At 44.0% G+C, this 22,762-nt stretch overlaps 1 protein-coding gene across 2 annotated transcripts in view; it reads right to left on the minus strand.

Annotated features, from left to right (window-relative positions):
- Positions 1 to 3,658: 3,658 nt before the first annotated feature.
- Positions 3,659 to 22,762, minus strand: part of LOC125361713 (prolylcarboxypeptidase) — a 49,692-nt gene continuing 30,588 nt past the window's right edge. Inside the window, exons 4-10 of one of the 2 annotated variants that reach the window (XM_048360293.1) lie at positions 22,472 to 22,653; positions 22,074 to 22,231; positions 19,914 to 20,083; positions 16,116 to 16,157; positions 11,179 to 11,343; positions 10,209 to 10,396; positions 3,659 to 3,899 (exon numbers count right to left, since the gene is read on the minus strand). In XM_048360293.1, coding sequence (XP_048216250.1) covers positions 3,677 to 3,899; positions 10,209 to 10,396; positions 11,179 to 11,343; positions 16,116 to 16,157; positions 19,914 to 20,083; positions 22,074 to 22,231; positions 22,472 to 22,653 — 1,128 coding nt within the window. In that variant the 3' untranslated portion in view covers positions 3,659 to 3,676. The remainder of the gene's footprint in view (positions 3,900 to 10,208; positions 10,397 to 11,178; positions 11,344 to 16,115; positions 16,158 to 19,913; positions 20,084 to 22,073; positions 22,232 to 22,471; positions 22,654 to 22,762) is intronic. The other variant, XM_048360294.1, reaches the window with a different exon arrangement.

Consider the following 22,762-nt stretch of genomic DNA (forward strand, 5'->3'; position numbering starts at 1 on the left):
GCGCTGTGGCTCAAGTGGCAGAGTGCTAGCCTTGAGCGGGAAGAAGCCAGGGACAGTGCTCAGGCCCTGAGTCCAAGGCCCAGGACTGGCCAAAAAAAAAAAGAAAATGAACTCTACAACTTGTGGGCGGGAATGGAAGGGAAAAACCGAGAGAGCGAGGGAAGGGATAATATTGTTCAAACCAAAATGTCCTCATTACCTGACTTATGTAACTCTAATTCCTTTGTATATCACCTTTATAACAACAATAAAAATAAACCGATTCTGCACTTAATTAACCTCACTTTTCATCCTAATACCACCTTTTCATGGAGTATCTACTAACTTCTGATCTTACTAGCATTCCATGAACCCACTTGATAAATGTGGCTTGTATTTTACATTCCTAACTCCATTCGTTCATCTTTATCCCTTTTAAATGTCTTCTATTCCCTGGTGCAATGTCTTCTGTCTATCCTTTCTTGCCTGTGGCTGGCACTCTTCCCCTAGAGCCACACATCCAGGATGGCATTTTGGAGGTGGAGTCTCACAAATTTTTCTGACCCAACTAACTTTGAACCATGTTCTCCAGACTCCTTAGTAGCTAAGCGCAGGCTTAGGCGCCAGTGCCCAGTGAGAGTTACCTTCTTGACTGCCACTTGGGACAGTCACAGTGCATAGTAACAAATAACAAAAGGACTTTGTTTATCCCCACCTTTGCCAAACATGCTCAACTATAGCTCTTTCTACTGTCTAACTTACTCACACTTTGCCAGGACACCTGTGTTCCAAGAAATACTGTGTGGGGAATAAACATGTGACCGAGCTGCCTTAACTGTTCCCTTCCAATTCCTAACCACACGAGGACAGTGGACTTGTGAGGGACTGAAGGCATCGCCTAGGAAATCATCTGGGCCTTGTGTAAGAAGACAAGAGGAAGCAGAGATGATGGAGCAACCCACCAAAAGTGAAGGCTTGGGAAGGGCTCCCACACCACAATCAGGCAGGACAACAGGAGCAAGGGAAACGGGAGGGTATGCTCTGTCTAAAGAAATTCACATTCAGAATCCTCTCAAGTACTGGTTCTCACAGTGAGTTCCTCTAGCATCACCTGGGAATGGTTTAGAAATTCAGCTTCTTCTCTGAGACACACTAGAAACCCTGGGGTAGGGCTGTGTACCGCTACGATCCATGGGCTGGTGATTAGTGAATTTGTTCTGGTGAAAGCCACACATGGAACTGAGTGGTTTTGATTTGCTGACTTTCTACTGGAATCTGAACCTTGCATGGTTGCAATAAACTCCCTTTGTTCGGCTGGGAATATGGCCTAGCGGTAAAGTGCTCACCTTGTATACATAAAGCCCTGGGTTAGACTCCTCAGCACCACATATATAGAAAAAGCCAGAAGTGGCGCTGTGGCTCAGGTGGCAGAGTGCTAGTCTTGAACAAAAAGAAGCCAGGGACAGTGCTCAGGCCCTGAGTTCAAGCCCAGGACTGGCAAAAAAAAAAAAAATCACATTCCAGTAGTCTGATCTAAAACAATGAAAATAGTGACCCAAACTGGGCACTCAAAATTATTTTGTCTAGGGCTGGGGATATAGCCTAGTGGCAAGAGTGCCTGCCTCGGATACATGAGGCCCTAGGTTCGATTCCCCAGCACCACATATACAGAAAACGGCCAGAAGCGGCGCTGTGGCTCAGGTGGCAGAGTGCTAGCCTTGAGCGGGAAGAAGCCAGGGACAGTGCTCAGGCCCTGAGTTCAAGGCCCAGGACTGGCCAAAAAAAAAATTATTTTGTCTAGCCATTCAGGAGGCTGAGATCTGAGGATCATGATTTGAAGACAGCCCAGGGAGAAAAATCACTTTTATCTCTATGAACCAGCAAAAGCTGAAAGTGGTCATGTAGCTCAAGTGGCAGAGTGCTGATTTACTAAAAAGCTGGGCGTCCTCACCGGAGTTCAAGACCCAATACTGGCACAAGAAAGGAAGGGAGGGAGGGAGGGAGGGAAAGAAAACAGTGACCAAGTGCTTTGATGGGCAGTTCTTTACAATGAGAACAGAAGGCTTCCAGAATAAGATCGATTTTCCTGTATTAACCAAGGTGTCAGACAAAGTACCAGAAACAGTCACCTACTAAGAGAGTTCACAGTGTCTAATGCTAGAGAGCATGAGCTGCTACAATTTTTTTTAATGCTGTTGAAATGACTGGGCTCAGGCTATTTTTTTTTTTTTTAAGCAGGAACTGTTGTTCCCAAGGAGAGGGAAGCAAAGGAAACTATGCAAAGCTGGGAGGAACATAAAAAGAAACTAGGAGGAAGAAATCTTTCAACGAGAGTAGAAACTGTTAAGTCTTTCTCTGTGTCCCTGAAAGGTTTGGATCCAACCCTATTTGTTATCTTAGAAAAGCTCCTCTGAAGAAAGGTCTCAGTGTCAGAGCTGCTTGAAAGAAGCCAACCCCTTGGAACTAGGAACGGCTCAGCCATTTATTAATGTCAAACCTGCTGCCTGCATCCATGTGGGCTCGTCGTTTGGAAGCCATACAGAGAAGTCCCCAATGCACCTGCCTCTCGGGGGGTCCTGACACCCCGGGGCTGTGAGGGCGGAGGGAGCGACCCCCAGAAAATTAAAAAAAATAATAACCCCACTTGGATTTGGAATAGAAAAGCTGACTCTCAGTGCCTTGTGGCTTCGGGATGGCGGGTCTGTCCGGGTGGCGAGGCCGCCGGCTGAGGGGTCGTGGAGACCGCGGCGGGGAGGCTTTGGCTCCCGCGCGAAGCCGCAGGCCCGGAACGGAGCCGCCTGGCCCCGAGCCCGCCGGGCCTCGGAAGCCGGGGAAACGGTGCCGGGAAGGCCCCGGCGCCCAGGGGCAGCTGCCGGGTTGGGTGGGTGGAAGGGAACGGAAGGATTTGCCCCCCTTACCCCCCCCCCCCACCACGCCCCGGGTCGCAGGCCCGGCCGCCTTCTGCATTCCCGGCCAGTGCAAGGTCTGCAAGGTCATTGTTCAAGGACAAAGGGAAGGCCGCCCACCCCCCCAGCCGCCCCGCTTCCGGGCTTGGCGTGGGCCGCCCTTCCTGCCCCAGGGGAGTGGGGGGGCTGCAAGGAAAGACCTCGGCCTCCAAGCCAAGGAGAGGGACGGGGAGGGGGGGAGCGGCTCTTCCCACCCCCCACCCCCAGAGAAAGGCAGTGGGGGGTGGGGTGCCGGGGCCGGGTTCGGGTCCACGGCCCCATCGGGAGCTGTCATGACGGGGCCCTCCTGCAGGTGGCGCCAGGACGGACGGACGGAGGGCGCAGCCGCAGGGCGGAGGGGACGGTGTGAGCCACGCTGGGGGGGGGGGGGGGGGAAAGGGACGGTGTGCGCAGCCGCAGAGCGCGATGATGTGAGCCAGGCAGGGCAGAGGGACGGTGTGTGTGTGGGGGGGGGGAGCGTCCAGTGTGTGCAGCCACAGGTGGACGGTGTGCGCAGCCGCAGAGCGGGATGGTGTGAGCCACGTGGGGGAGGGAGGGACGGTGTGAGCGGAGGGGGGGGGGGCCGTCCAGTGTGCGCAGCCGCAGGGCTCTGCACAGCCCCACCGCATCTAAGGGCAGGGGCGGGGCCTAGCGGGGCGGGGCCTGGAGGGGTGGGGCGGGGCCTGGAGGGGCGGGGCGGGGCGGGGCGGGGCCTGGAGGGGCGGGGCGGAGCGGGGGGCGGGGCTGGCCGCTCAGCGCTCTCCCCGGGGCGCCGCGGCCCGGCGGAACTCCCGGATCCACTGCTTCATGTACCCCACTTCCTGGCGGCGGGCGGCCCGCACCTCGCGGGTGTCCTGGGCGTGGGCGGCGCGGAGGTCCAGGTGGTGGGCGGCGTCGCGGATGAAGACGGCCACCAGCGTGTCCGACACGTTCCGGGTGACTCCGCCTCCGTACCAGGGGTCGAGGTCGCCGTTGCTGCGGGGGGGCGGGGGAGGGGGGAGGGATGGAAGAGAAGAGAAGACCGGCGGTCGGCCGGCCGCCCCTGCGCAGCCCTGCGGCGGGCGGAGACCCCCGGCCCCGGCCCCCGGTTGGTCCAGCCTGTGGACGCCCCGGTAAACCAACGCCAGGGTTGGCTAGCTGGGGAGGAGCCGCTCCCCGAACGGCGTTTCCCCGCTTACTAAAGAAACATACACATCTGTGTGGAGAAAGGCGAGCTGTCAGCTGGAGGAGGGGAGAGGGAGGAAGGGATCACACTGCGATCCGGTGCCCAGAGGACTTGGGGATAGATAGGGCTGACCTACTAAGCCAAGTCCCCAGAAACCGGCCAGAAAAGTGAGCACGACATTTTTAACAGCTATATTGAGATCTAATTTACCCCCCATACTTACCTATTTCAAGTACACCGCTCAATGGTTCTTTTTAAAGAAAGTTGCGCCCAGGACCCCAATCAACCTAGAACATTTCCCTCACCCCAGAAGGAAATTAAAGCTCCTCACTCCTATTCCCCACCCCCCCTTCTGGGTCTCAGCCCCACACAACCGCCAATCCACCGTCTGTCTCTGGAGATTCACTTGCTGCATCTGTCCCATCAACTGAACTAAGCAATCAGGAGTAGTGCTGGGTGACTTTTCCCTTGACCTTTCAAGTTATAGCATGTAGTGTGCGTCAGTATATCATATATTTGACAAATAATATTCAATTCTATGAATATGTAATACTTCAGGTATCTATTCCTTAGTTAACGACATTTGTACCATTTCCACTTTTTGGCACTGTAAACCTTGTTCCTAAACACATTCTCAAATACAAGCTTTTGTGCTGATATGTGTTTTCATTCCTCCTGGGTGGAATCTCTAGGGTATTTGGACTTAGTAATGAACTGCTACACTGCTTTCCAAAGTGGCTGAACTATTATACATTCTCAGTAGCAATATAAGAGGGCCCATTTCTGTATAACCTCATCCACACTTAGACTACACTCTTCTCTCCTTTATTTATTTATTTTTTGGTCAGTCATAGGGCTTGAACTCAGGGCCTGGGTGCTGTCCTTGGCCTTTTTAGCTCAAGGCTAATGCTCTACCACCTTGAGCTACAGTTCCACTTCTGGTTTTCTGGTGGTTAATTGGAGATAAGAATGACTGGGTCATACATCTTGCTGTTGAGTTCTCAGCATTCATTTTGTCTGAAAATGGTGGTAGTACATGCCTATATCTGTAATTCCATCTTCTAGAGGCTGAGGTAGGAGCATCATGAGTTCAAGGCTAGCCTGTTTTAACAACAACAAAAAAAGTTCTGGGGCTGGGGATATGGCCTAGTGGCAAGAGTGCCTGCCTCATATACATGAGGCCCTGGGTTCGACTCCCCAGCACCACATATACAGAAAATGGCCAGAAGTGGTGCTGTGGCTCAAGTGGCAGAGTGCTAGCCTTGAGCGGGAAGAAGCCAGGGACAGTGCTCAGGCCCTGAGTCCAAGGCCCAGGACTGGCAAAAAAAAAAAAAGTTCTACATTCTGGATACAAGGCATCTATCAAATATATCATTTACAAACATTTTCTCCCATCATTTAGACTATTTTGTAACCTTAATAGTAACATTAGCAAGGCACAAGTTTCTTTGGGGGGAGGGGGGGATGCGTGTGTGCACGCATGCTCACGCACGCTGGTACTGGGGCTTGAACTCAGAGCCTGGTGCTCTTGCTTGGCTTTTGTCACTCAAGGTTGGTGCTCTGTCACTTAAACTATACCCCCATTTCTGGCTTGTTTGGGGTTTTTTGGTAGTTCACTGGAAATAAGAGTCTCACAGATTTGTCTGCGCTGGCTGGTTTTAAACTCTGATTCTTAGATCTCCGCCTCCTACGTAGCTAGAATGATAAGTATAAGCCAACAGCACCTGCCTCAATTTTTTTCACTTTGATGAAGTCCAATTTATTATTTTATTTTGTTATTTATGTTTTTGGTATTGTATATAAGAAAACTACTGCCAAGTTTCTGGTCATGAATATTTATTCCTAAATTTTCTTCTAAGAGTTTTAGCTCTTCTCTTTGGGCCTTTGATCTATTCTGAGTGAATGTTTTGGTCTGATCTGAGAAAGGGTTCCAACCTCCATTCTTTTGCATTTGATGTCCAGTTTTCAGAGTACCGTTTGTTAGCAAAAACTATTCTCCTTGCAGTGAATTGTCTTGGCACTCCCATTGGAATCAATTGACCATGCATACAAGAGTTCACTCGCGGACTCCCGGCCCTCTCCTCCACTGAGCCACAGGTGACGGACACCCCAGCATCCCACGGGGTGCACAACCGTTACCGGGATAAGGGTCAGCTGGCAAGTTTTTAAGCTCTTCAAATTTGTTCTTCCTTTTCCAGGTAGTTTTAGCTCTCTTGGGTGGGCCCCGTGCATTTCTACATGAGTTATCCATTCCGGGCATTTTTGATCATGACAACATTGGCTCTGTAGACGAACGGGTTGACGAACGCTGCCGTCTGCCATCAATGATTACAGTCTCATGCTGCCTGCCGCCTCCGCTCACACCAGAAATGGGGCTCAGTCACCTCTGAGACTATTTTTAATCTTATGCGTTCCTGACCCATATAAAAATATATGTGGACACTAGAAAACATGACACAAATATATGCAGTATAATCATAACAACTATCACATTCTGCAAGCACAAGAAATTAGAGTGGGGCTGGGGATATGGCCTAGTGGCAAGAGTGCTTGCCTCGTATACATGAAGCCCTGGGTTCAATTCCCCAGCACCACATATATAGAAAATGGCCGGAAGTGGCGCTGTGGCTCAAGTGGCAGAGTGCTAGCCTTGAGGAAAAAGAAGCCAGGGACAGTGCTCAGGCCCTGAGTCCAAGCCCCAGGACTGGCCAAAAAAAAAAAAAAAAAGAAATTAGAGTGCCTCCAAAGAGGTAAGTGAATCGTGAACATGGCTATGAAAGCGTTTCCCTTAAAAGCTTAGACAGAATATGAACTGGAGCAACTCTGCCTAGTCAAATGTGCAAATTAAATGAGAAAATAAACATTTAGGTATGGTAAGTACATGTGTGCTTGAAAGACCATTTAAAATTCCAAGACACATTATCATGTGCTTCTCTCTTTAATAAATAATGCTTTTAATTGCAACTTAGTAAAATTATTCTTGGGAAAGAAAAGGTATTCCAAAGTTCTACTCTTACAGTTTGATTAAAAACAAAAGGGAAATTGCCCATTCCAAACAGGGGTCATAGTCTTCAGTGCCAGATAAATATTTAACATAAACCACACGGACATTAAATTCTCTTACGTGAACAAATAGCCTTCGGCATTGTTCCAATTTGACAGGCCCAACTCAGATAGGAAACTCTCCATTATTTGCGAAACAAAAAGCTAACCCAACAGCCACATAATAAGCAAACTGCATTTGATTTAAAAGGTCATCTGAAGCAACCTAGTGGCTTAGCAACAGTGTTTGGAGTTGCTGAGAGACCTAAGATGCACATGGACTTGAATTTCTTGTTCCTAGACATGCTAACCCCATCATTGGGAAGTTCACAAAATTGGGGGGGAGGGGGAGGAATCCATCTTGCTTTCTTGAGAGACTCTGAATGCCTGGGTACAAGTCCCAACAACCAACCTTACTTACTTAATCTCTGGCAGTAATTCATTTGCCTGAGAAGTGGTGTTGAAACTAAGCAGCTCCTCAGGGAACTGCCTTCTGAATTTATATTTACATGACCGACAGTGACGGTTGGTAAGATAATCTCTGAGCTGCAAACACAAAACTACTGTGCAATTTTTTTAAATGCCGGAATGGGACTATTAACATCTGCTAATTGTTAAGGCCTCATCTATCCAACAGATAAATGTTTACTCAGTGCCTAGGGTGGGTGTGTCCAGGCGCTCAATGGGCGCAGGGGATTCAGCCAAGAACAAAACAGAGAAAAAGCTCTGCCGTACTGGTGTTTACTTCCATGACAATCTGTTCATTCCACAAATGAGTCAGTCAGGTAGCCACAATCCTTCCCAAATTATATTAACTGGCAATCTGCCCAAGGTCATGTCGCTACTGCAGGGAGAAGCGGAAGGACATCAGAGTCTTCAAAGCCTTCAGTAGCCATTTATTTATTTTATCATTTTTTTGTGTCTTTGGAGACAAATTTCTACTCTACTGTCCAGGCTGGCTTTAAACAAAATCCTCTTGCCTCAGCCTCTAGAATACTTGGATTACAGGTTTATATGACCACATCTGGTTTTACAAGACAAATCTTCACTGACACATCTTCAGTCTGACAAGTACAGAGTGAACTTCCCAATCAAAACAGCAGACGCTGAAGAAAGAACCTGAACACAGGTACTTGCCATGCGGTTCCTCGGGTAGCTCCCGTCAGAGCACTAAGAACAACACACACCGGGCTGCTCTTCCCCTTTGGGAGTACACTTTCTTCAGAAAAGCAGAACTATGACATTCCGAATAACTCTCGACACTGGCTTTTCCCTCCTACTAACTTGTAGTAGAAGATTTCTTTGTAAAATCAGACTTGCCAGTGTAGAAAGCTAAACAAGCATTTTCACTCAGCCTGCCGATTCGACTTTCACAGGCTTCAAAGACTTCCTGTACCGTGTACTTCATTCCTCATCCTAGCATATGCATTTATTGGGCATCTACTGTGTGTTAATCTGGTAGCAGATGCTAAGTGCACAGTGATTAACAGGAAATGTCTGCCACTGAGAAGCTCACGGTCTCCTGGGGTACATATCAACAGGCAGTCCTAGCTCCCAGCCAGGCTGAGGTCCCAGTGGGTAACCTATCTTTCCTGGGAGGGTCAGGGAAAGTTTCTCAGAGGCCTGACACTTAAAGTCAGAGAGAGCCAAAGGATACTCAGGAACAAGGCTCCATTTCCCTGTGACTCAAACATAAAAGTACAAGGCAGTAAGTGCACTTCTTATTTATTGAACCAGCAGGTCTGGGCCAAGTACACTGCTGGGTTAACGTTCTGTTTTGTTTTGCTGTTGTGTTGTGCTGGTACTATGGCTTGAATTCATGGCACTGAACTCTCACTCCACTTGCTTGCTGATGACTGGAACGCTACCACTTGAGTCATGCCTCCAGTCTGGCTTTTTGCTGTTTAATTGGATATGGAGTCTTGCAAACATCTCTGCCTGGTCTGGCTACTAACCTCAATTCTCTGCTCTCGGCCTCCTGAGCGGCTAGGTGCCTGGCCAAGCACCACAGCGACGCTATGAAGCGAGTGGTATTATTATTCTCTTTTTACAGATGGTAAAGTTGAGGATCAAAAAACTTGGGTAATTTTAGTGAGGGCAAATCATTATACTTTTGCACAGCTCTTACAGGGCATTGTTTCTTATACTGAACCATAATGTCTGTCTACTGACTTCTGGTCCTATTCCTGAAACTTTTCTCACAAAACTCTGCCCCTTTCTCCCATAACCATGATGATAGTGATAATTCTGACTATATAAAATGTTATATAGATAATTATTATATCTACATTGGTGATATCTTAAATCACCAATAAGACAGGTAAATGTATTTGGATGAAGCTCATGTTTTAAAATCTCACACAAAGATTAAAAATGTCATTTAATTTAACTTAAACTTTAGCTACATAGTTGGGTCAACGCAAGGAGGCATGAATTTAATATTCAGAATGACAGAAAGAAATCCATATCACCGCTCCATGAGATAAGCTCCTGAAGTCAAGCACACTGACAAAGGACTTCCTCCTCGGACCAACTGATGACTTGGACACTGCTGTCTCAACAGCCCCTCATTCTGGGGGTTAGGCTGTCTGTGGACCACACCTGTGACCCCAGCTACCTGGGAGGCAGAGAGCTGAGAATCACAGTTGCAAACTGTCCTGGGCAGGGAAGTCTGTGACACTCGTATCTCCCCTTAACCACTGAAAAGCCAGAAGTGGCACTGTGGCTCAACTGGTAGAATGCTGCTAGCCTTGAACAAAAAAGAAAAAAAAGCTCAGGGACAGTGACCCTAAGTTTAAGCCCCAATACCAGCACAAAAATAAAAAGGCATAATACTTAAAATATAATAAGAACAAAAGGTGATGCTTCACTTTGTGCTGGGGAAGTTTAAAAAAACCTTTTAATTTTGTGGCTTTTCTTTTTCAAACTTGAAGCACAGTAGTAACATAGCAGAAAACTCAATGGGCACCACTGTTGTACTGTGTATTCTTTTATTGTCCAACACTATACTAGTTCTATCTTCTTAGAGATTCTCTAAGTATCTCCAGCAGTTTCTCTTTGGGCTGGCCAGAACTCACCTGAAGATGATGTTGGAGTGCGCGCTAATGTTTCTGCCTCCATAGATGGTATTGATCCAGGAGGGCCGCGGCCTCACGCCCCACTGCTTATAGCATTCGTTTGAAAACTTCTTAAAGTCCCATGACTCAGGTTCAAACATGTCATCGATACCATTAGTACAAAAGGGCATGACCATTTCTGTACAGGCCTTAAAAAGCAAACCAAGAGACAAATGCAAAAGAGCGTGAGGCACGGAGAGGGTTTGAAATCAGGCCATTGAGCTTCAGGGACAGACCAGACCTCCCGCCCTTCTTTACTGGATAAGAACCCCCTTTTACTCAAAAGAAAGGTTTGGCTAAGAAATCATAGCAATTAGGGTTATATGTTTTATTTTTTTGCAAATGACCTTCTTTCACATCAATATAGAATTTAATCCTCAGGACAACTCTGGAAAGAAAGCACTATTGTCCCTCTAGGCTTACTGTGTACAAAAAGGAATAGGGACTCAAAGAGTGCAGAGAGACAGTCCTGCCTCCATAGAGGACTTAGGAAGATGTATCACATTGTTAGTCACTTCACCTATCTTTCTCAGGTGCTATATTTGACAGTAAGATCATGTATTATTTATATTTGCCTATGTGAAGCACAGAAACTGGTATTAACACTCACTGTAAATTTGATGATGATTAAATACAGGAAGGAAGAAAGGGAGGGAGGGAGGAAAAGGAAGGAGCAAGGAAAGAGGAAGTGAAGGAAGGAGAGAAAAGGAAGAACATAGATAGGGAAGGAAGGAAGGAAGCAAGGAAGGAAGCAAGGAAGGAAGGAAGGAAGGAAGGAAGGAAGGAAGGAAGGAAGGTAGGTTTCTGCAGTTTCAACTATAATATAACAAACTTGGATCTGGATTAGGTGGCAGGATTTTGTCCCATTTCTGTTACAGCACAGCTTTATTAGTGAAAACAAGCTCTGCTCCAGGAACTCATGCATGCTTACCTGATAGCCCCAACCCACGGACCCCAGATTTCTGGTTGTTGTTTCTGACATATTCAAGCATTTTGTTTGGCCTGAATAATTATAATATACATTAAGAGCTTGGAAAACATTCTCCACCAACTGTGATTCAGATGTATTAGTATCTTTGAAATACTGGCACACTACCTGTCATTTTGGAGAGATAAACAGAAGTTAGAATAGGAATTTAAAATTACAGTTTAAACATGGTGAATAGCATGGATAAGCACTTAAAGATAATGAAATAAACATACAAAGAATTTTAATTACAGCTTAATAACCCAAATAAGAAATATAATTTTTAAACATCTAGCTGCACTACTTAAAAACTTCTACCTCTTGAGTCTAAACCCCTCTCAACAAGAATAAATCTGTGTGTGTGTGCACAAGCACACATGTTGGTTCTGGGACTTAAACTCAGGCCTGGACACTGTCCCTGAGTTTATTTGTTCAAGGCTAGCATTCTATCATTTGAGCCACAGCTCCACTTCTGGCTTCTTTTGATGGTTAATTGAAGACAAGAGTCTGACAGACTTTATTGCCTAGGCTGGCTTCAAATCCTGATTCTCAGATTTCAGCCTCCTGAATAGCTAGGATTACAAGCGTGAGCAAGAATACATCTCTGAACACCTTTCCAGGCTACAGAAGTGAACCAAAGTCATTCACACAGAATGCAAACTCCCCTCCACTTCCAGGTTTTAGGACACTCCATTCAAATACTCCCTCCTCCCTGGAATCATCCTTGCCTGCTTCCCAGTTTAGAAGAACTAAAGCACTACCCTCTTATCCCTTCCACTGCCCTGACCATATTTCTACCGGAACCTCACTGAACTCCAGCAGAAACTCTTCCCCAACACAGAGCAAGGCCTCTGCTCATTGTTTGCTGAATGAAAGACTATATTTTAAACAAAAATGCAAACTTTATAAAAATTTCTTACAGAGCTTAATGACTACACTGAGTTCCACCATCTATGATATGATCAGGAGTGTATTCTGCAGTTTTCCAATTCCCACATATTTCCATCACTAGCCGATAGATCAGGGCCTGAAATTCTATCTGCGAACATCACAGTCAATACTAAGTGAAATGTAAGAATCATAGGCAAATGTGGGGGAAAGTAAAGGATGGGAGTGTGTTCAAAGTACAATCCTATAAATGTGTGAAACAGCATAATGAAATCCATTAAATGTAAAAAGGATAAAAGGGGGAAAAGTTGAAAGAACAGAGGAAAAGAATTGTAGGGAAAAGTTGGTGCCTCTATTCTGCATGATAATTAACATCCTGTGGAATGTTAGTTGGTAATTTGTGAAAAAAAAATCTTAGTCAAGTAATTTTACAAAGTATTATGATGTTATTTTAGCAAATGTGAACAGTTTCTCTGACAGTAGGATTTCTCAGAGCCTTTAACAACCTCAACTGCAAACTGATTTTCCAAGATAATAAACTTTTGGTAATGCTAAGTGCGAGTAAAATCACAAAGTAGGATATCTAAACAACTGGACAAACCTTTAAAAAAAAAAAAGTGACTGCGAGGTCATTAGCATATGGCCCAACCCCAGGTTCAGCATCTACATGGAGAAATAGGCCAAACAGAGAGCCGTGCCAGTCTATTACCCCTTAAAACAAAAAGGAAGTGACAGGTGGAAGAAAATTAAAAGTCAAAACAATGTTTCAGTATTGCAAAAACTCTTGATTATTCATAGTAAATAAAAAACTACCCAACATTTGTGTAGCACTTTTCTCAGAAAATGTTCCTAAGAAATAAAGCCATCAGAAAGACTCAAGACAATACGGGAGAGAAGGGCTCATCGCGGGCCACATGATAGCATCTATTGCCAAGAGCTGATCGGTATTCTCTCCTCTATCCCGACAAGAGCAGCAGACTCAGCTCTTTCCAAATGCAGTGCAGAACGATGGGTGAGATCAATGGAACGAGGGGCACTAGGTCCCAGCACAGCATGGTGTAAGAAGCAGGATCACAGAGCTGGCTGGGCAGGAGAAAGGAAGTCCTGATATGTAACAACCAGTGCCCACGACTCTGGAAACACAACAGTAGCAAGTGAGTGTGACTCACATGCTGGCAGTAGAGCCCCTCTTAGGGCTGGAACACTGAGCCTCTGTCAGGCAAAGAAAAGGAGTCCCATGAATAGCCTTCTCTGTGAAGAGCGGTGACCGTCAACTCCTAAGAAGACACAAGCGTGGCTGGAGACCGGCACCAGCTGACAACGCTTGGGCTTCAGCAGCCCCGGAACATCATGGGCAGAAACTTGGCCTCTGCTGATGGAAACCCCATTCCCAGACTAAGGGAAATCCTGGCTCTACTGTCCCTGTACTGTTAGATCACCGTGGGGACTGGGTCCAGTCCGAGAAGGACATTTACCCACAGGAGAAAAACACGGAGTTGCCAGGATGAAGAGCTGAGGAACAAACAGGTAAAGCAATCCACTCATCTGGATCATTCTCAATCTTTCAGTATTACAAGTAAAACCACAAAAAAAAAAATCCTGAGAGCTATTTGTATTTATACATAAGTGTTAATATATATACATATAAAGATTCGTATATGCATATATATGTATGTATATGTATATACACATACACGGACATGCATGTATACATATATGCGTATAGACACATATATGATTATGTCCATACATTCACCTTTAATAGTTTGCTTGAGATAAATTCTTAGAAGAATTACTTGTTCTAAGGAATGGATATTTTTAAGGTATTTGGTAGTTCTCATTGAGCTACCTTTGAAGAAAGAAAGAGCAGTTTAAAATCTGCAGATAAACTATTAGCCCAAGCTGGCCATGATCTTCCTATCTCAGATCCCTGAATGCTTGAATTACAGGTGTACACACCACACAGTCTCAACAACAGGCCATAAATGCACTGAAAGGGGGGAAGCTGGGGCCGAAGCTGCTAGGACAACTCAGAGGAAGTCCTTGAGACTGAGTACTGTTTCCACTTTAACCCAGAGACCCACATAGGAGTATTCCCGTATCACAGAGGGAAAACAGGGCTGGAAGTGTGGCTCAGATGTATCGTGCTGGCCTAGCAAGTGCACAGCCCTGAGTTCAAACTCCAGGAAAACACACACACACACACATACACATATACACACATACACCTACATATACACCATACACACATACACACATATACACACATACACACAGACACACATATACACACATACATATACACACATACATACACACATATACACACATACACATATACAGACATACACATATATACACATACACATACATATACACCATACACACATACACACAGACACACATATACACACATTCACACATACACACAGACACATACAGACACATACACACATATACACATACATATACACACATACACACATATACACATACACATATACACACAGACACAGACACACATATACACACATACCTACATATACACACATTCACACATACACACAGACACATACAGACACATACACACATATACACATACATATACACACATACACACATATACACACAAAAAAACATGCAGAGGAAAGAAATAGCTCAGAAAGAACTGAATACACAATTAGAAAATGAAAATAGGTTCTAAATCTCAATTTTGGCCAAGTCAAGATCTTCATGCCTAATATAACAACAAGCTGCTTTTCTTTTTATACATCTAGCTTCCATTTCATCTTATATAGCAGATCCTATAAAATACTAATAACTAATAACTAATATAAACACTATAATTATCATTTTGTCCAAAGCTACACAAAAAGAAGTGGCAAAGCTGTATAGTTTGAATACAGAATCACTCTGGAGCTCTCTTCTACAACCACTGTAAATACTTGTAACTTTGTAAGATATAGTGTAAAAGAAAAAAAAACAATACAAGCAGTGCCTAAATGGGCCTATCCTCTCATGTTTACCTTCTTAAACAAATATATAGTCTTAGATTGCCTTTACATTTTTTTCTAAGTTTATACATTTAACTTAGAAGGGGTTGTGTGACAATATACATCAAAAGTTTCAGCTACACAATAGTAAAAAAGGAAATTATAAAATAGAAGAGTCATGTGAGGGTTAACTCTTAAAATTGGTAGATTCAATTCACTTTTTGTTTCTTAATATAAAAAGTGAATACTCAGGAAACACTTAAAAGGGTATCAGAGGTATACTATAATAATTCTAGTTTTAAAGAGTACAGAAATAGTGTAGAAATAGACCATTCGCACAACCTCCCAGCCAAACTAATTTGATCTACACTCAAATATTTAATTCTGTCCTTTGACCATATGTACACCCGAGAAAGTAAAGATAATGACTTGTTTAAAAGCTGTAAGGTGTCCCAACCTAGGAGGATAAGCATTTGAACAAAAGGAAGAAAAGGAGAGTAAAGAGAATTTTTTTTAAGAAGAAGGAAAGAAGATAAGTTAAAAAAAAAAAAAAAGACCAATCTCCTCTCAGAGTATGGTGGATCCACATTAGAGAAAGGATTAAGCAGATACATTCAGCTTTCCTAACAGATTTTCTTTCTCTAGGGCTTCAATGCCCCTCTCACACTCGCTGAGATAATCACATTAGTTTTGTCATTAAAAGCTCCCTTTTCATAGCAGGCACCTAAACCGCTTAAACCACCCAGAGAGGTCGCATACATTATCAAACGCCAAGACAAACGGAAGAGATTTCCCCTCTTACGTCTTATTATTTCACTATACCTATCTGTGTGTTCAAAAGACTAAGCCAAAATACTTAGTTATGGAGGAGGGGGGGGCGTGGAATAAAAGATTCCAAATGAACAGACTACAGCATCCTTTGAAACTGCTCTTGGAGCTGAGAAGAGACCTAGTAGTCCTTACTTGGCCTCAAGAGTCAAATGACAAAGGGGGTTTCTATTTTTCTCTTCTTCCTCTTACCAGGCCAAGTCCATGATTATTTCTGCATGAATGTTGCAGCTTCTGTAACAGTAAACAAAAGCAAATGGAGTCTGAGTACAAAGCCCAATGTCAAATTAAAAGAAACCATCGTTGAACTGACATGGAAAATGGCATTTAGCTGCTGCCCCTGGATCCTTCAGAAAGGTACAGTTCCAGACAGAATTGGAAATCACCTGTTTCTCCCCTCCCCCCCCCATAACCCAACTGTGTTACATATTATCTCGATCCCAAGCCAGAGTTACAGACTTAGAAAAGGAAGGCTGTTTGTCAGCCCTCTAAAAAGGAGGAAGTGTATCATGAGGAGGAGGGGTCCTGGCTAAATGGAACTATCCGAGTGAAAGAGCGCTCCCCAGCTGGCTAGTGTTCCAGGGATTAGGAGGTTGGGAGAACAGAGAGGAGGTCACGAAAGGAGGAATAGAATGGGCAGTGAAAGAAAGTGATCTGAAGCTCAAAGATGGGGAGGGAACGGCAATAGAAAAAAAAAAATCAGATGAGGGGGTAGCTGGAGGAGGAAACGGAGACAATGGAAGTTTCTCAAGAAAGAGGCAAAAAGAAAAAAAATCACTGGTACAAAACAGAATCACAAACATGAGCCATTAAGAGTATGTTGTTGTTGTTGTGGGATGCTGGTGGCTCACACCCATAATCCTAGCTACTGAGAAGCCGGAACTCGGAATACCTCTGCTGGAAGCCAGCCCTGGCAAGAAAAGTGGTGAGACTCATCTCCAAATAGCCACCAGAAGTCCAGAAATGGAGAAGTGGTTCAAGCAGTAGAGTGCCAGTCTTAAGCATAAAAGGTAACGGGGCTGGGGATATAGCCTAGTGGCAAGAGTGCCTGCCTCGGATACACGAGGCCCTAGGTTCGATTCCCCAGCACCACATATACAGAAAACGGCCAGAAGCGGCGCTGTGGCTCAAGTGGCAGAGTGCTAGCCTTGAGCGGGAAGAAGCCAGGGACAGTGCTCAGGCCCTGAGTCCAAGGCCCAGGACTGGCAAAAAAAAAAAAAAAGCATAAAAGGTAAGTGAGAGCAGGAGGCCCTGGGTTCAAGCTCCAGTACCAGCATGCTCGGGTGGGTGGGGTGTGTATGTGTGTGTGCACATGCGCACAAAGGAGCAGGAAGAAAAAGAAGATGGGAAAAGGAAGAGAAGGAAGAAAAGGGTGAGGAAGAGGAGAAAAATTCCTTCATATCAAGCTGGAGATACATCTTGGTACTGAGTGCTTGCTTGGTGAACATGAGCCCTGGGCTCTATAAACACAATCCAATCATCCCTAAAGAAGTCCTTAATATGTCAAGGAAAAGGATACTTTGGTAAGGAATAACTGCAGTATATGAAAAAAACTAATCCTGGATAAAAGTAAAAGGTGATTATGGAGGAAAGACAATGTTATCTTGCCTTAAAAATAAACTTCTAGGGGCTGAGAAGGTGTCTTAGCAGTACAGTGCTTGCCTAGCATGTATGAAGCCCTGGGTTCGATTCCTCAGCACCACATAAACAGAAAAGGCCAGAAGTGGAGTTGTGGTTCAAGTGGCAGAGTGCTAGCCTTGAGCAAAAGGAAGCCGGGGACAGTGCTCAGGCCCTGAGTTCAGGTCCCAGGACTAGCTAAATAAACTTCTAGAATATTATATATATATATATATATATATATATATACACACACACACACAAACATGTATACATACATACACATGTAAGACAAGAATTGTACTAAACCAAAAAAATAGACAGCAAAATATTTGAGGTATACTCCACCAGTTTCAAGTGATTATTTAAGAGAGTGAAGAAAAAAATTGCATTTAAGACTCAATAGCAAAATGCCTCAAAAGGAACATTAAAGAAATGGAGAGGGGCTGGGAATATGGCCTAGCGGTAGAGTACTTGCCTCGTATACATGAAGCCCTGGGTTCAATTCCTCAGTACCACATATATAGAAAAAGCCAGAAATGGCGCTCTGGCTTGAGTGGTAGAGTGCTAGTCTTGAGCAAAGAAAAGCCAGGGACAGTGCTCAGGCCCTGAGTGCAAGCCCCGGGACTGGCAAAAAAAAAAAAAAAGGAAATGGAGAGAAAACAGCTGGACTGCGAGAAACCAACTAACAGTAAAGAGCTATGTGTCTCTGGCCCTCTTTCTCCACAGGGCTCAGTAACCCACAGGCCAAATGCAACCTATGGCCTGTTTTGAGAAATAATGACTGGCTCTCCTCACTTGCTGATGAATCATCTGTGGCTCTTTCAGGCTACAGCTGCAGAACTGAGTAACTGTGTCAGACACCACACAGTTCACAGTCACATAAACTTTGCCCATGCCTCTTGTGGGGGTTTTCGTTTGTCTGTTTTAAATTTTATTATCTTTAAGCCGCTATACAGAGGGGTTTCAACTCAAAATATCAACTTATAAGCATAATGCATCTTGATTAATGTGACCTCTTCCATCCACCCCTGTTTTAAGTAATACGAGAAATCCTAGTTTTTAAATCATTTGACAACATATTTGTTCTTCAAGTGGACATAATGATGTACCGGTAATTCTCACTTTGTTCAATGATAGAATACAGAATTAAACTTGATATTTGGATCCAGGTGTTCTTAAGGATCTACTCTTTTTAATGACTTATCAATGAATTATCAGTATTCAATTTAATTCAATGCACATTTACCTCCAGCCTGGTATGTGTCAACCAGTAACGCTGTACATGATAATTAATAGCAAGTGGGTTTGTTTCCTTTTAAAATTATGAAGTTTTAAACAAGGTGCATTTAATAGTTCAAAGCAACAGTTAAATTAAAAGTGTTTTTGAAACCTAGCTGTCCTACAATCAGTTCAATTTTATTTTCACTTCCCAAATCCATCCTAGCTGCAGAGTCAATCATATTCACAAAAGTAACCATCAAGTTGACCAAGTTTTGATTTTAAAAACTAAGAAAAAATTTTTAACAAAATCCATATATATATACACACATATATATGTATGTATATAGCTAGCTAGATCTCTCTGTAAATATATATATATGATATGTAGATAGATCTAGATAGCTCTCCCTGTAAATATATGTGTATGTACATGTACATATACATATATATATCAGCACATACACCAACAAACTATGTGTGCACGTGTGTGTGTGCACGCGTGTACATGCAAAGCTACTGGGCTTGAACCTCGGGGCCTGGGCACTATCCCTTCACTTTTTCCACTTAAAGCTGTCATTCTAACACTGAAGCCTAGCTCCACTTCTGGCTTTTTGCTGGCTAACTGAGGATAAAAGTCTCTTGGATTTGTCTCCCCAGGCTGGCTTCAAACCATGAGCTTTAGATCTCAGCCTCCTGAGTAGCTAAGATTACAGGTGTGAGCCACCAGTACCTGGCTGCAATAAATAATTTTGTCATGAAAAGAACCCTAACAAATTGTAAAATAATTTGAAATTGGGGGTAACATGCTTTTACACTTCTAAAAGGACCTAAAAGTGATATGTCTTTACACTTCTCTGAATATCTTCACCTCAGTTGTTGTTTTTGGTTTTTTTTAATTTCGTCTTCAACACAATTCTGTACGACTATCCTGCTCCACAGAGGAAAACACAGGATCACGCAATGGAAAGTAAAAAAATAAAACAAAAAACAAAGAAAGTGTCTGAATCCAGGATTTCTGCCTCGCCTTGACTAACAAGGAGCTTTCTATACCCCTCAGATTTCCTCTGATGATGAAAGCTAGAGAATATATATGAAAAGCAAAAGAAAAAGGTGTGTTCTTAAAAATGATGAGAAGCATTTTTCTATTACCTTGATAGGCCAGGCAGGCAAAGGCTGCAAAAAGTTACACTCGTAAGGGTAGTTCACCATCGCCAGATTCACCCAGGTTTCAGAGATCCACTCTTTCAAGCGGGCGATATCGTCAGACGTTAGGGGGCTACACAGGTGAAAAGTCTCGGAGAGCCACAGAAGTCCACTGCCTGGGGGGAGAATCACAGTGGAATCTAAAAGAGGACTTTGTCCGTGTATGTCTTTACATCTCATTACCGGTCATCAGTATTACTAAAGACATTATTTTCTATACCACTTCTCCAAATATTGTTTCAAAGAAACCATTTTCAGAGCAATTGGATAGTCCCGCGATAGGCCTCAGTGATGTCTGTCTTTGTGGAGCTTCCCAGAATTATTCTCTACACCACCCCCTTTTCAATATACTAGTGACATAAACAAAAAACAAAAGAACGTCATAGAATGAGAAGAATCACATAAACTATACATAAAATAAATGGGTGCATTTAACAAATACAGAATCAGGCAACAGTAGTAGGATATACATACACAAACATGTTGATTCCTAGAATTCAAGAACAAGTCAAATGGACCTATGTTTTAAGGAGTGAGGGTAGTGATTAGCTTGGGTAGATGTAGAGGTAATGACTGAAAATGGTACCAGGGAGTTTGTAGGATGCTGATCCTATTCTTTCTTTTTGTGTGTGTGTGCTTACTCAGCTGGTATTTTACAGCCATGCCTCCAGCTCTGCTCATTACTTTATTTAATTTATTGATTATTTTTATTATTATTGCCATACTGGGGCTTGCCAGTCCTCAGGGCCTGGGCACTGTCCCTAAGCTTCTTTTGCTCAAGGCTGGTGCTCTACCATTTGAGCCACAGCGCTGCTTCTGTCTTTTTCTGTGTATGTGGTACTGAGGAGTCGAACCCAGGGCTTCATGTATGCTAGGCAAGCACTCTACCACCAAGCCACATTCCCAGCCCTCTGTTGATTATTTTAGAGAGAGTGTCACACACTCTGGCTTTGAACCTTGATCCTCTTGATTTCTGTCTCTTGAGTAGTCAGCACCAACTTGATTGGTATGCTTTCTTGATCTGGATGCTAATTAGAGTTAGTATTCACTTTGTCAAAATCATCAAGCAATATATTTTATTGGTATGGTTTCCTATATGTATATTGTACTTTTATAAAATGTCTACTTAAAAAGTAGAACTGCTAGACATGCCTGCAATTCCAGCTACTTGAAAGATAAAAACATGAGAACCAAGGCTGGCCACCAGTGGCTCGTGCCTGTCATCCTAGCTACTCAGGAGGCTAAGACCTGAGGAATGTGGTTCAAAGCCAGTGAGGGAAGGAAAGTTCGTGAGACTCTTATCTCTAAGGAACCACCAGAAAACTGAAAGTGGTGCTGTGGCTCAAAGTGGCAGACCACTAGGATGCAGTGACAAAGCTCAGGGACAGAGCACAGGCCCTGGGTTCAAGCACCATGACCAACAACAACACAACAAAAAATATATGAGAACCAAGATTTGAGTACAACCTAGTCAACAGAAGTTAACAAGACTCTGTTTCAAAGACCAAGCCTGGCAGGGTGGTCTATACTTGTAATCCCAACTACAAGGAAAGCATAGGTTAGAGGATCACTGGCCTGAGCAAAGTGCAAGACCCCATCTGAAATCCAACTAGACCAAAAAGGACCAGGGCCTTGACTCAGATGGTAAAGCACTTACCTAGCAAGCACAAGGTGCTAGGTTTAAACCCCAGTACTGCCAAAAATTGAAATAAAATCAAAATGTTGAACTTAACAAATAAGAGATCTGCAGAGTCTTAGTCTTTACTCCATTTCCTGCTTGGAAAGCAGGAAATGTTTCTCCTTCTTTTCCCATTTTTCCCTACTTTATCCCGTTAAACTAAAATAAATCCTTTCTAAGAAATAAAACAGCTGGGCTGGGAATATGGCCTGGTGGTAAAGTGCTCACCTCGTATATATGAAGCCCTGGGTTCGATTCCTCAGCACCACATATATAGAAAAAAGTCAGAGGTGGCGCTGTGACTCAAGTGGCAGAGCGCTAGCCTTGAGCAAAAAGAAGCCAGGGACAGTGCTCAGGCCCTGAGTCCAAGCCCCAGGACTGCAAAAAAAAAAAATCCCTGCAAATCTGTTCTGTTAATTAAAGCTTACCTGAACCTGCAAGTCGATTAATGGCTTCCCAGGATTTCCGGATGGCCTGGGAACAATTTGGGCCACTTTTCTTAAAGTCTGCGGTCACAATCTTCATAAACATACCACAAGGAACCAAATCCTCAAACTGCCAGATAGGGGCAGAAGCTGCAAGAGCTCTGTGGGAAGGGAAATGAGGAGAAACGGACAAAATGTAGCTCATCTCACTCAAGTTTTTAAAATGAAAACTGAGACTGAGCTAAACTGTGGAGAAAAAAAAAATAATATGATGTTAATGAGACAGACACCAGAGCTGGCAATATGATAGAAAGGGACATCTCTTACCCACAGACCAACGTCTAAGTTTGCCGCCACGGTCAGTGCAAAGTGCTTATAAGATCCAGCATTCGGTCACTTACCCAACGACTACATGCGGGTACTTCATCCTCAGCCAGGCCGCGAGCATGCCGCCGTAAGAGCCCCCTATGGCGATGACAGGTTGGTTTTGGGCTCCAGGAATTGTTTTTTTCAAGTGCTTGATTAACTCTACAAAATCAACCAGGGCTTGCTCTGATGTCAGGAAATTCATGTGCTTAGAATCCTGAAAGAAAAAGAAAAAAAAAAAGGAACCTGGGTATCAACCTGCACATCGAATAGATCCGTATAAGCTTTCCTCCAAATAAAATTCCTAAGCCACTGTGCTAAAATGC

The sequence above is a fragment of the Perognathus longimembris genome, chromosome 13 (assembly GCF_023159225.1).
Source record: "Perognathus longimembris pacificus isolate PPM17 chromosome 13, ASM2315922v1, whole genome shotgun sequence".
In the NCBI taxonomy this organism is placed as follows: domain Eukaryota; kingdom Metazoa; phylum Chordata; class Mammalia; order Rodentia; family Heteromyidae; genus Perognathus; species Perognathus longimembris.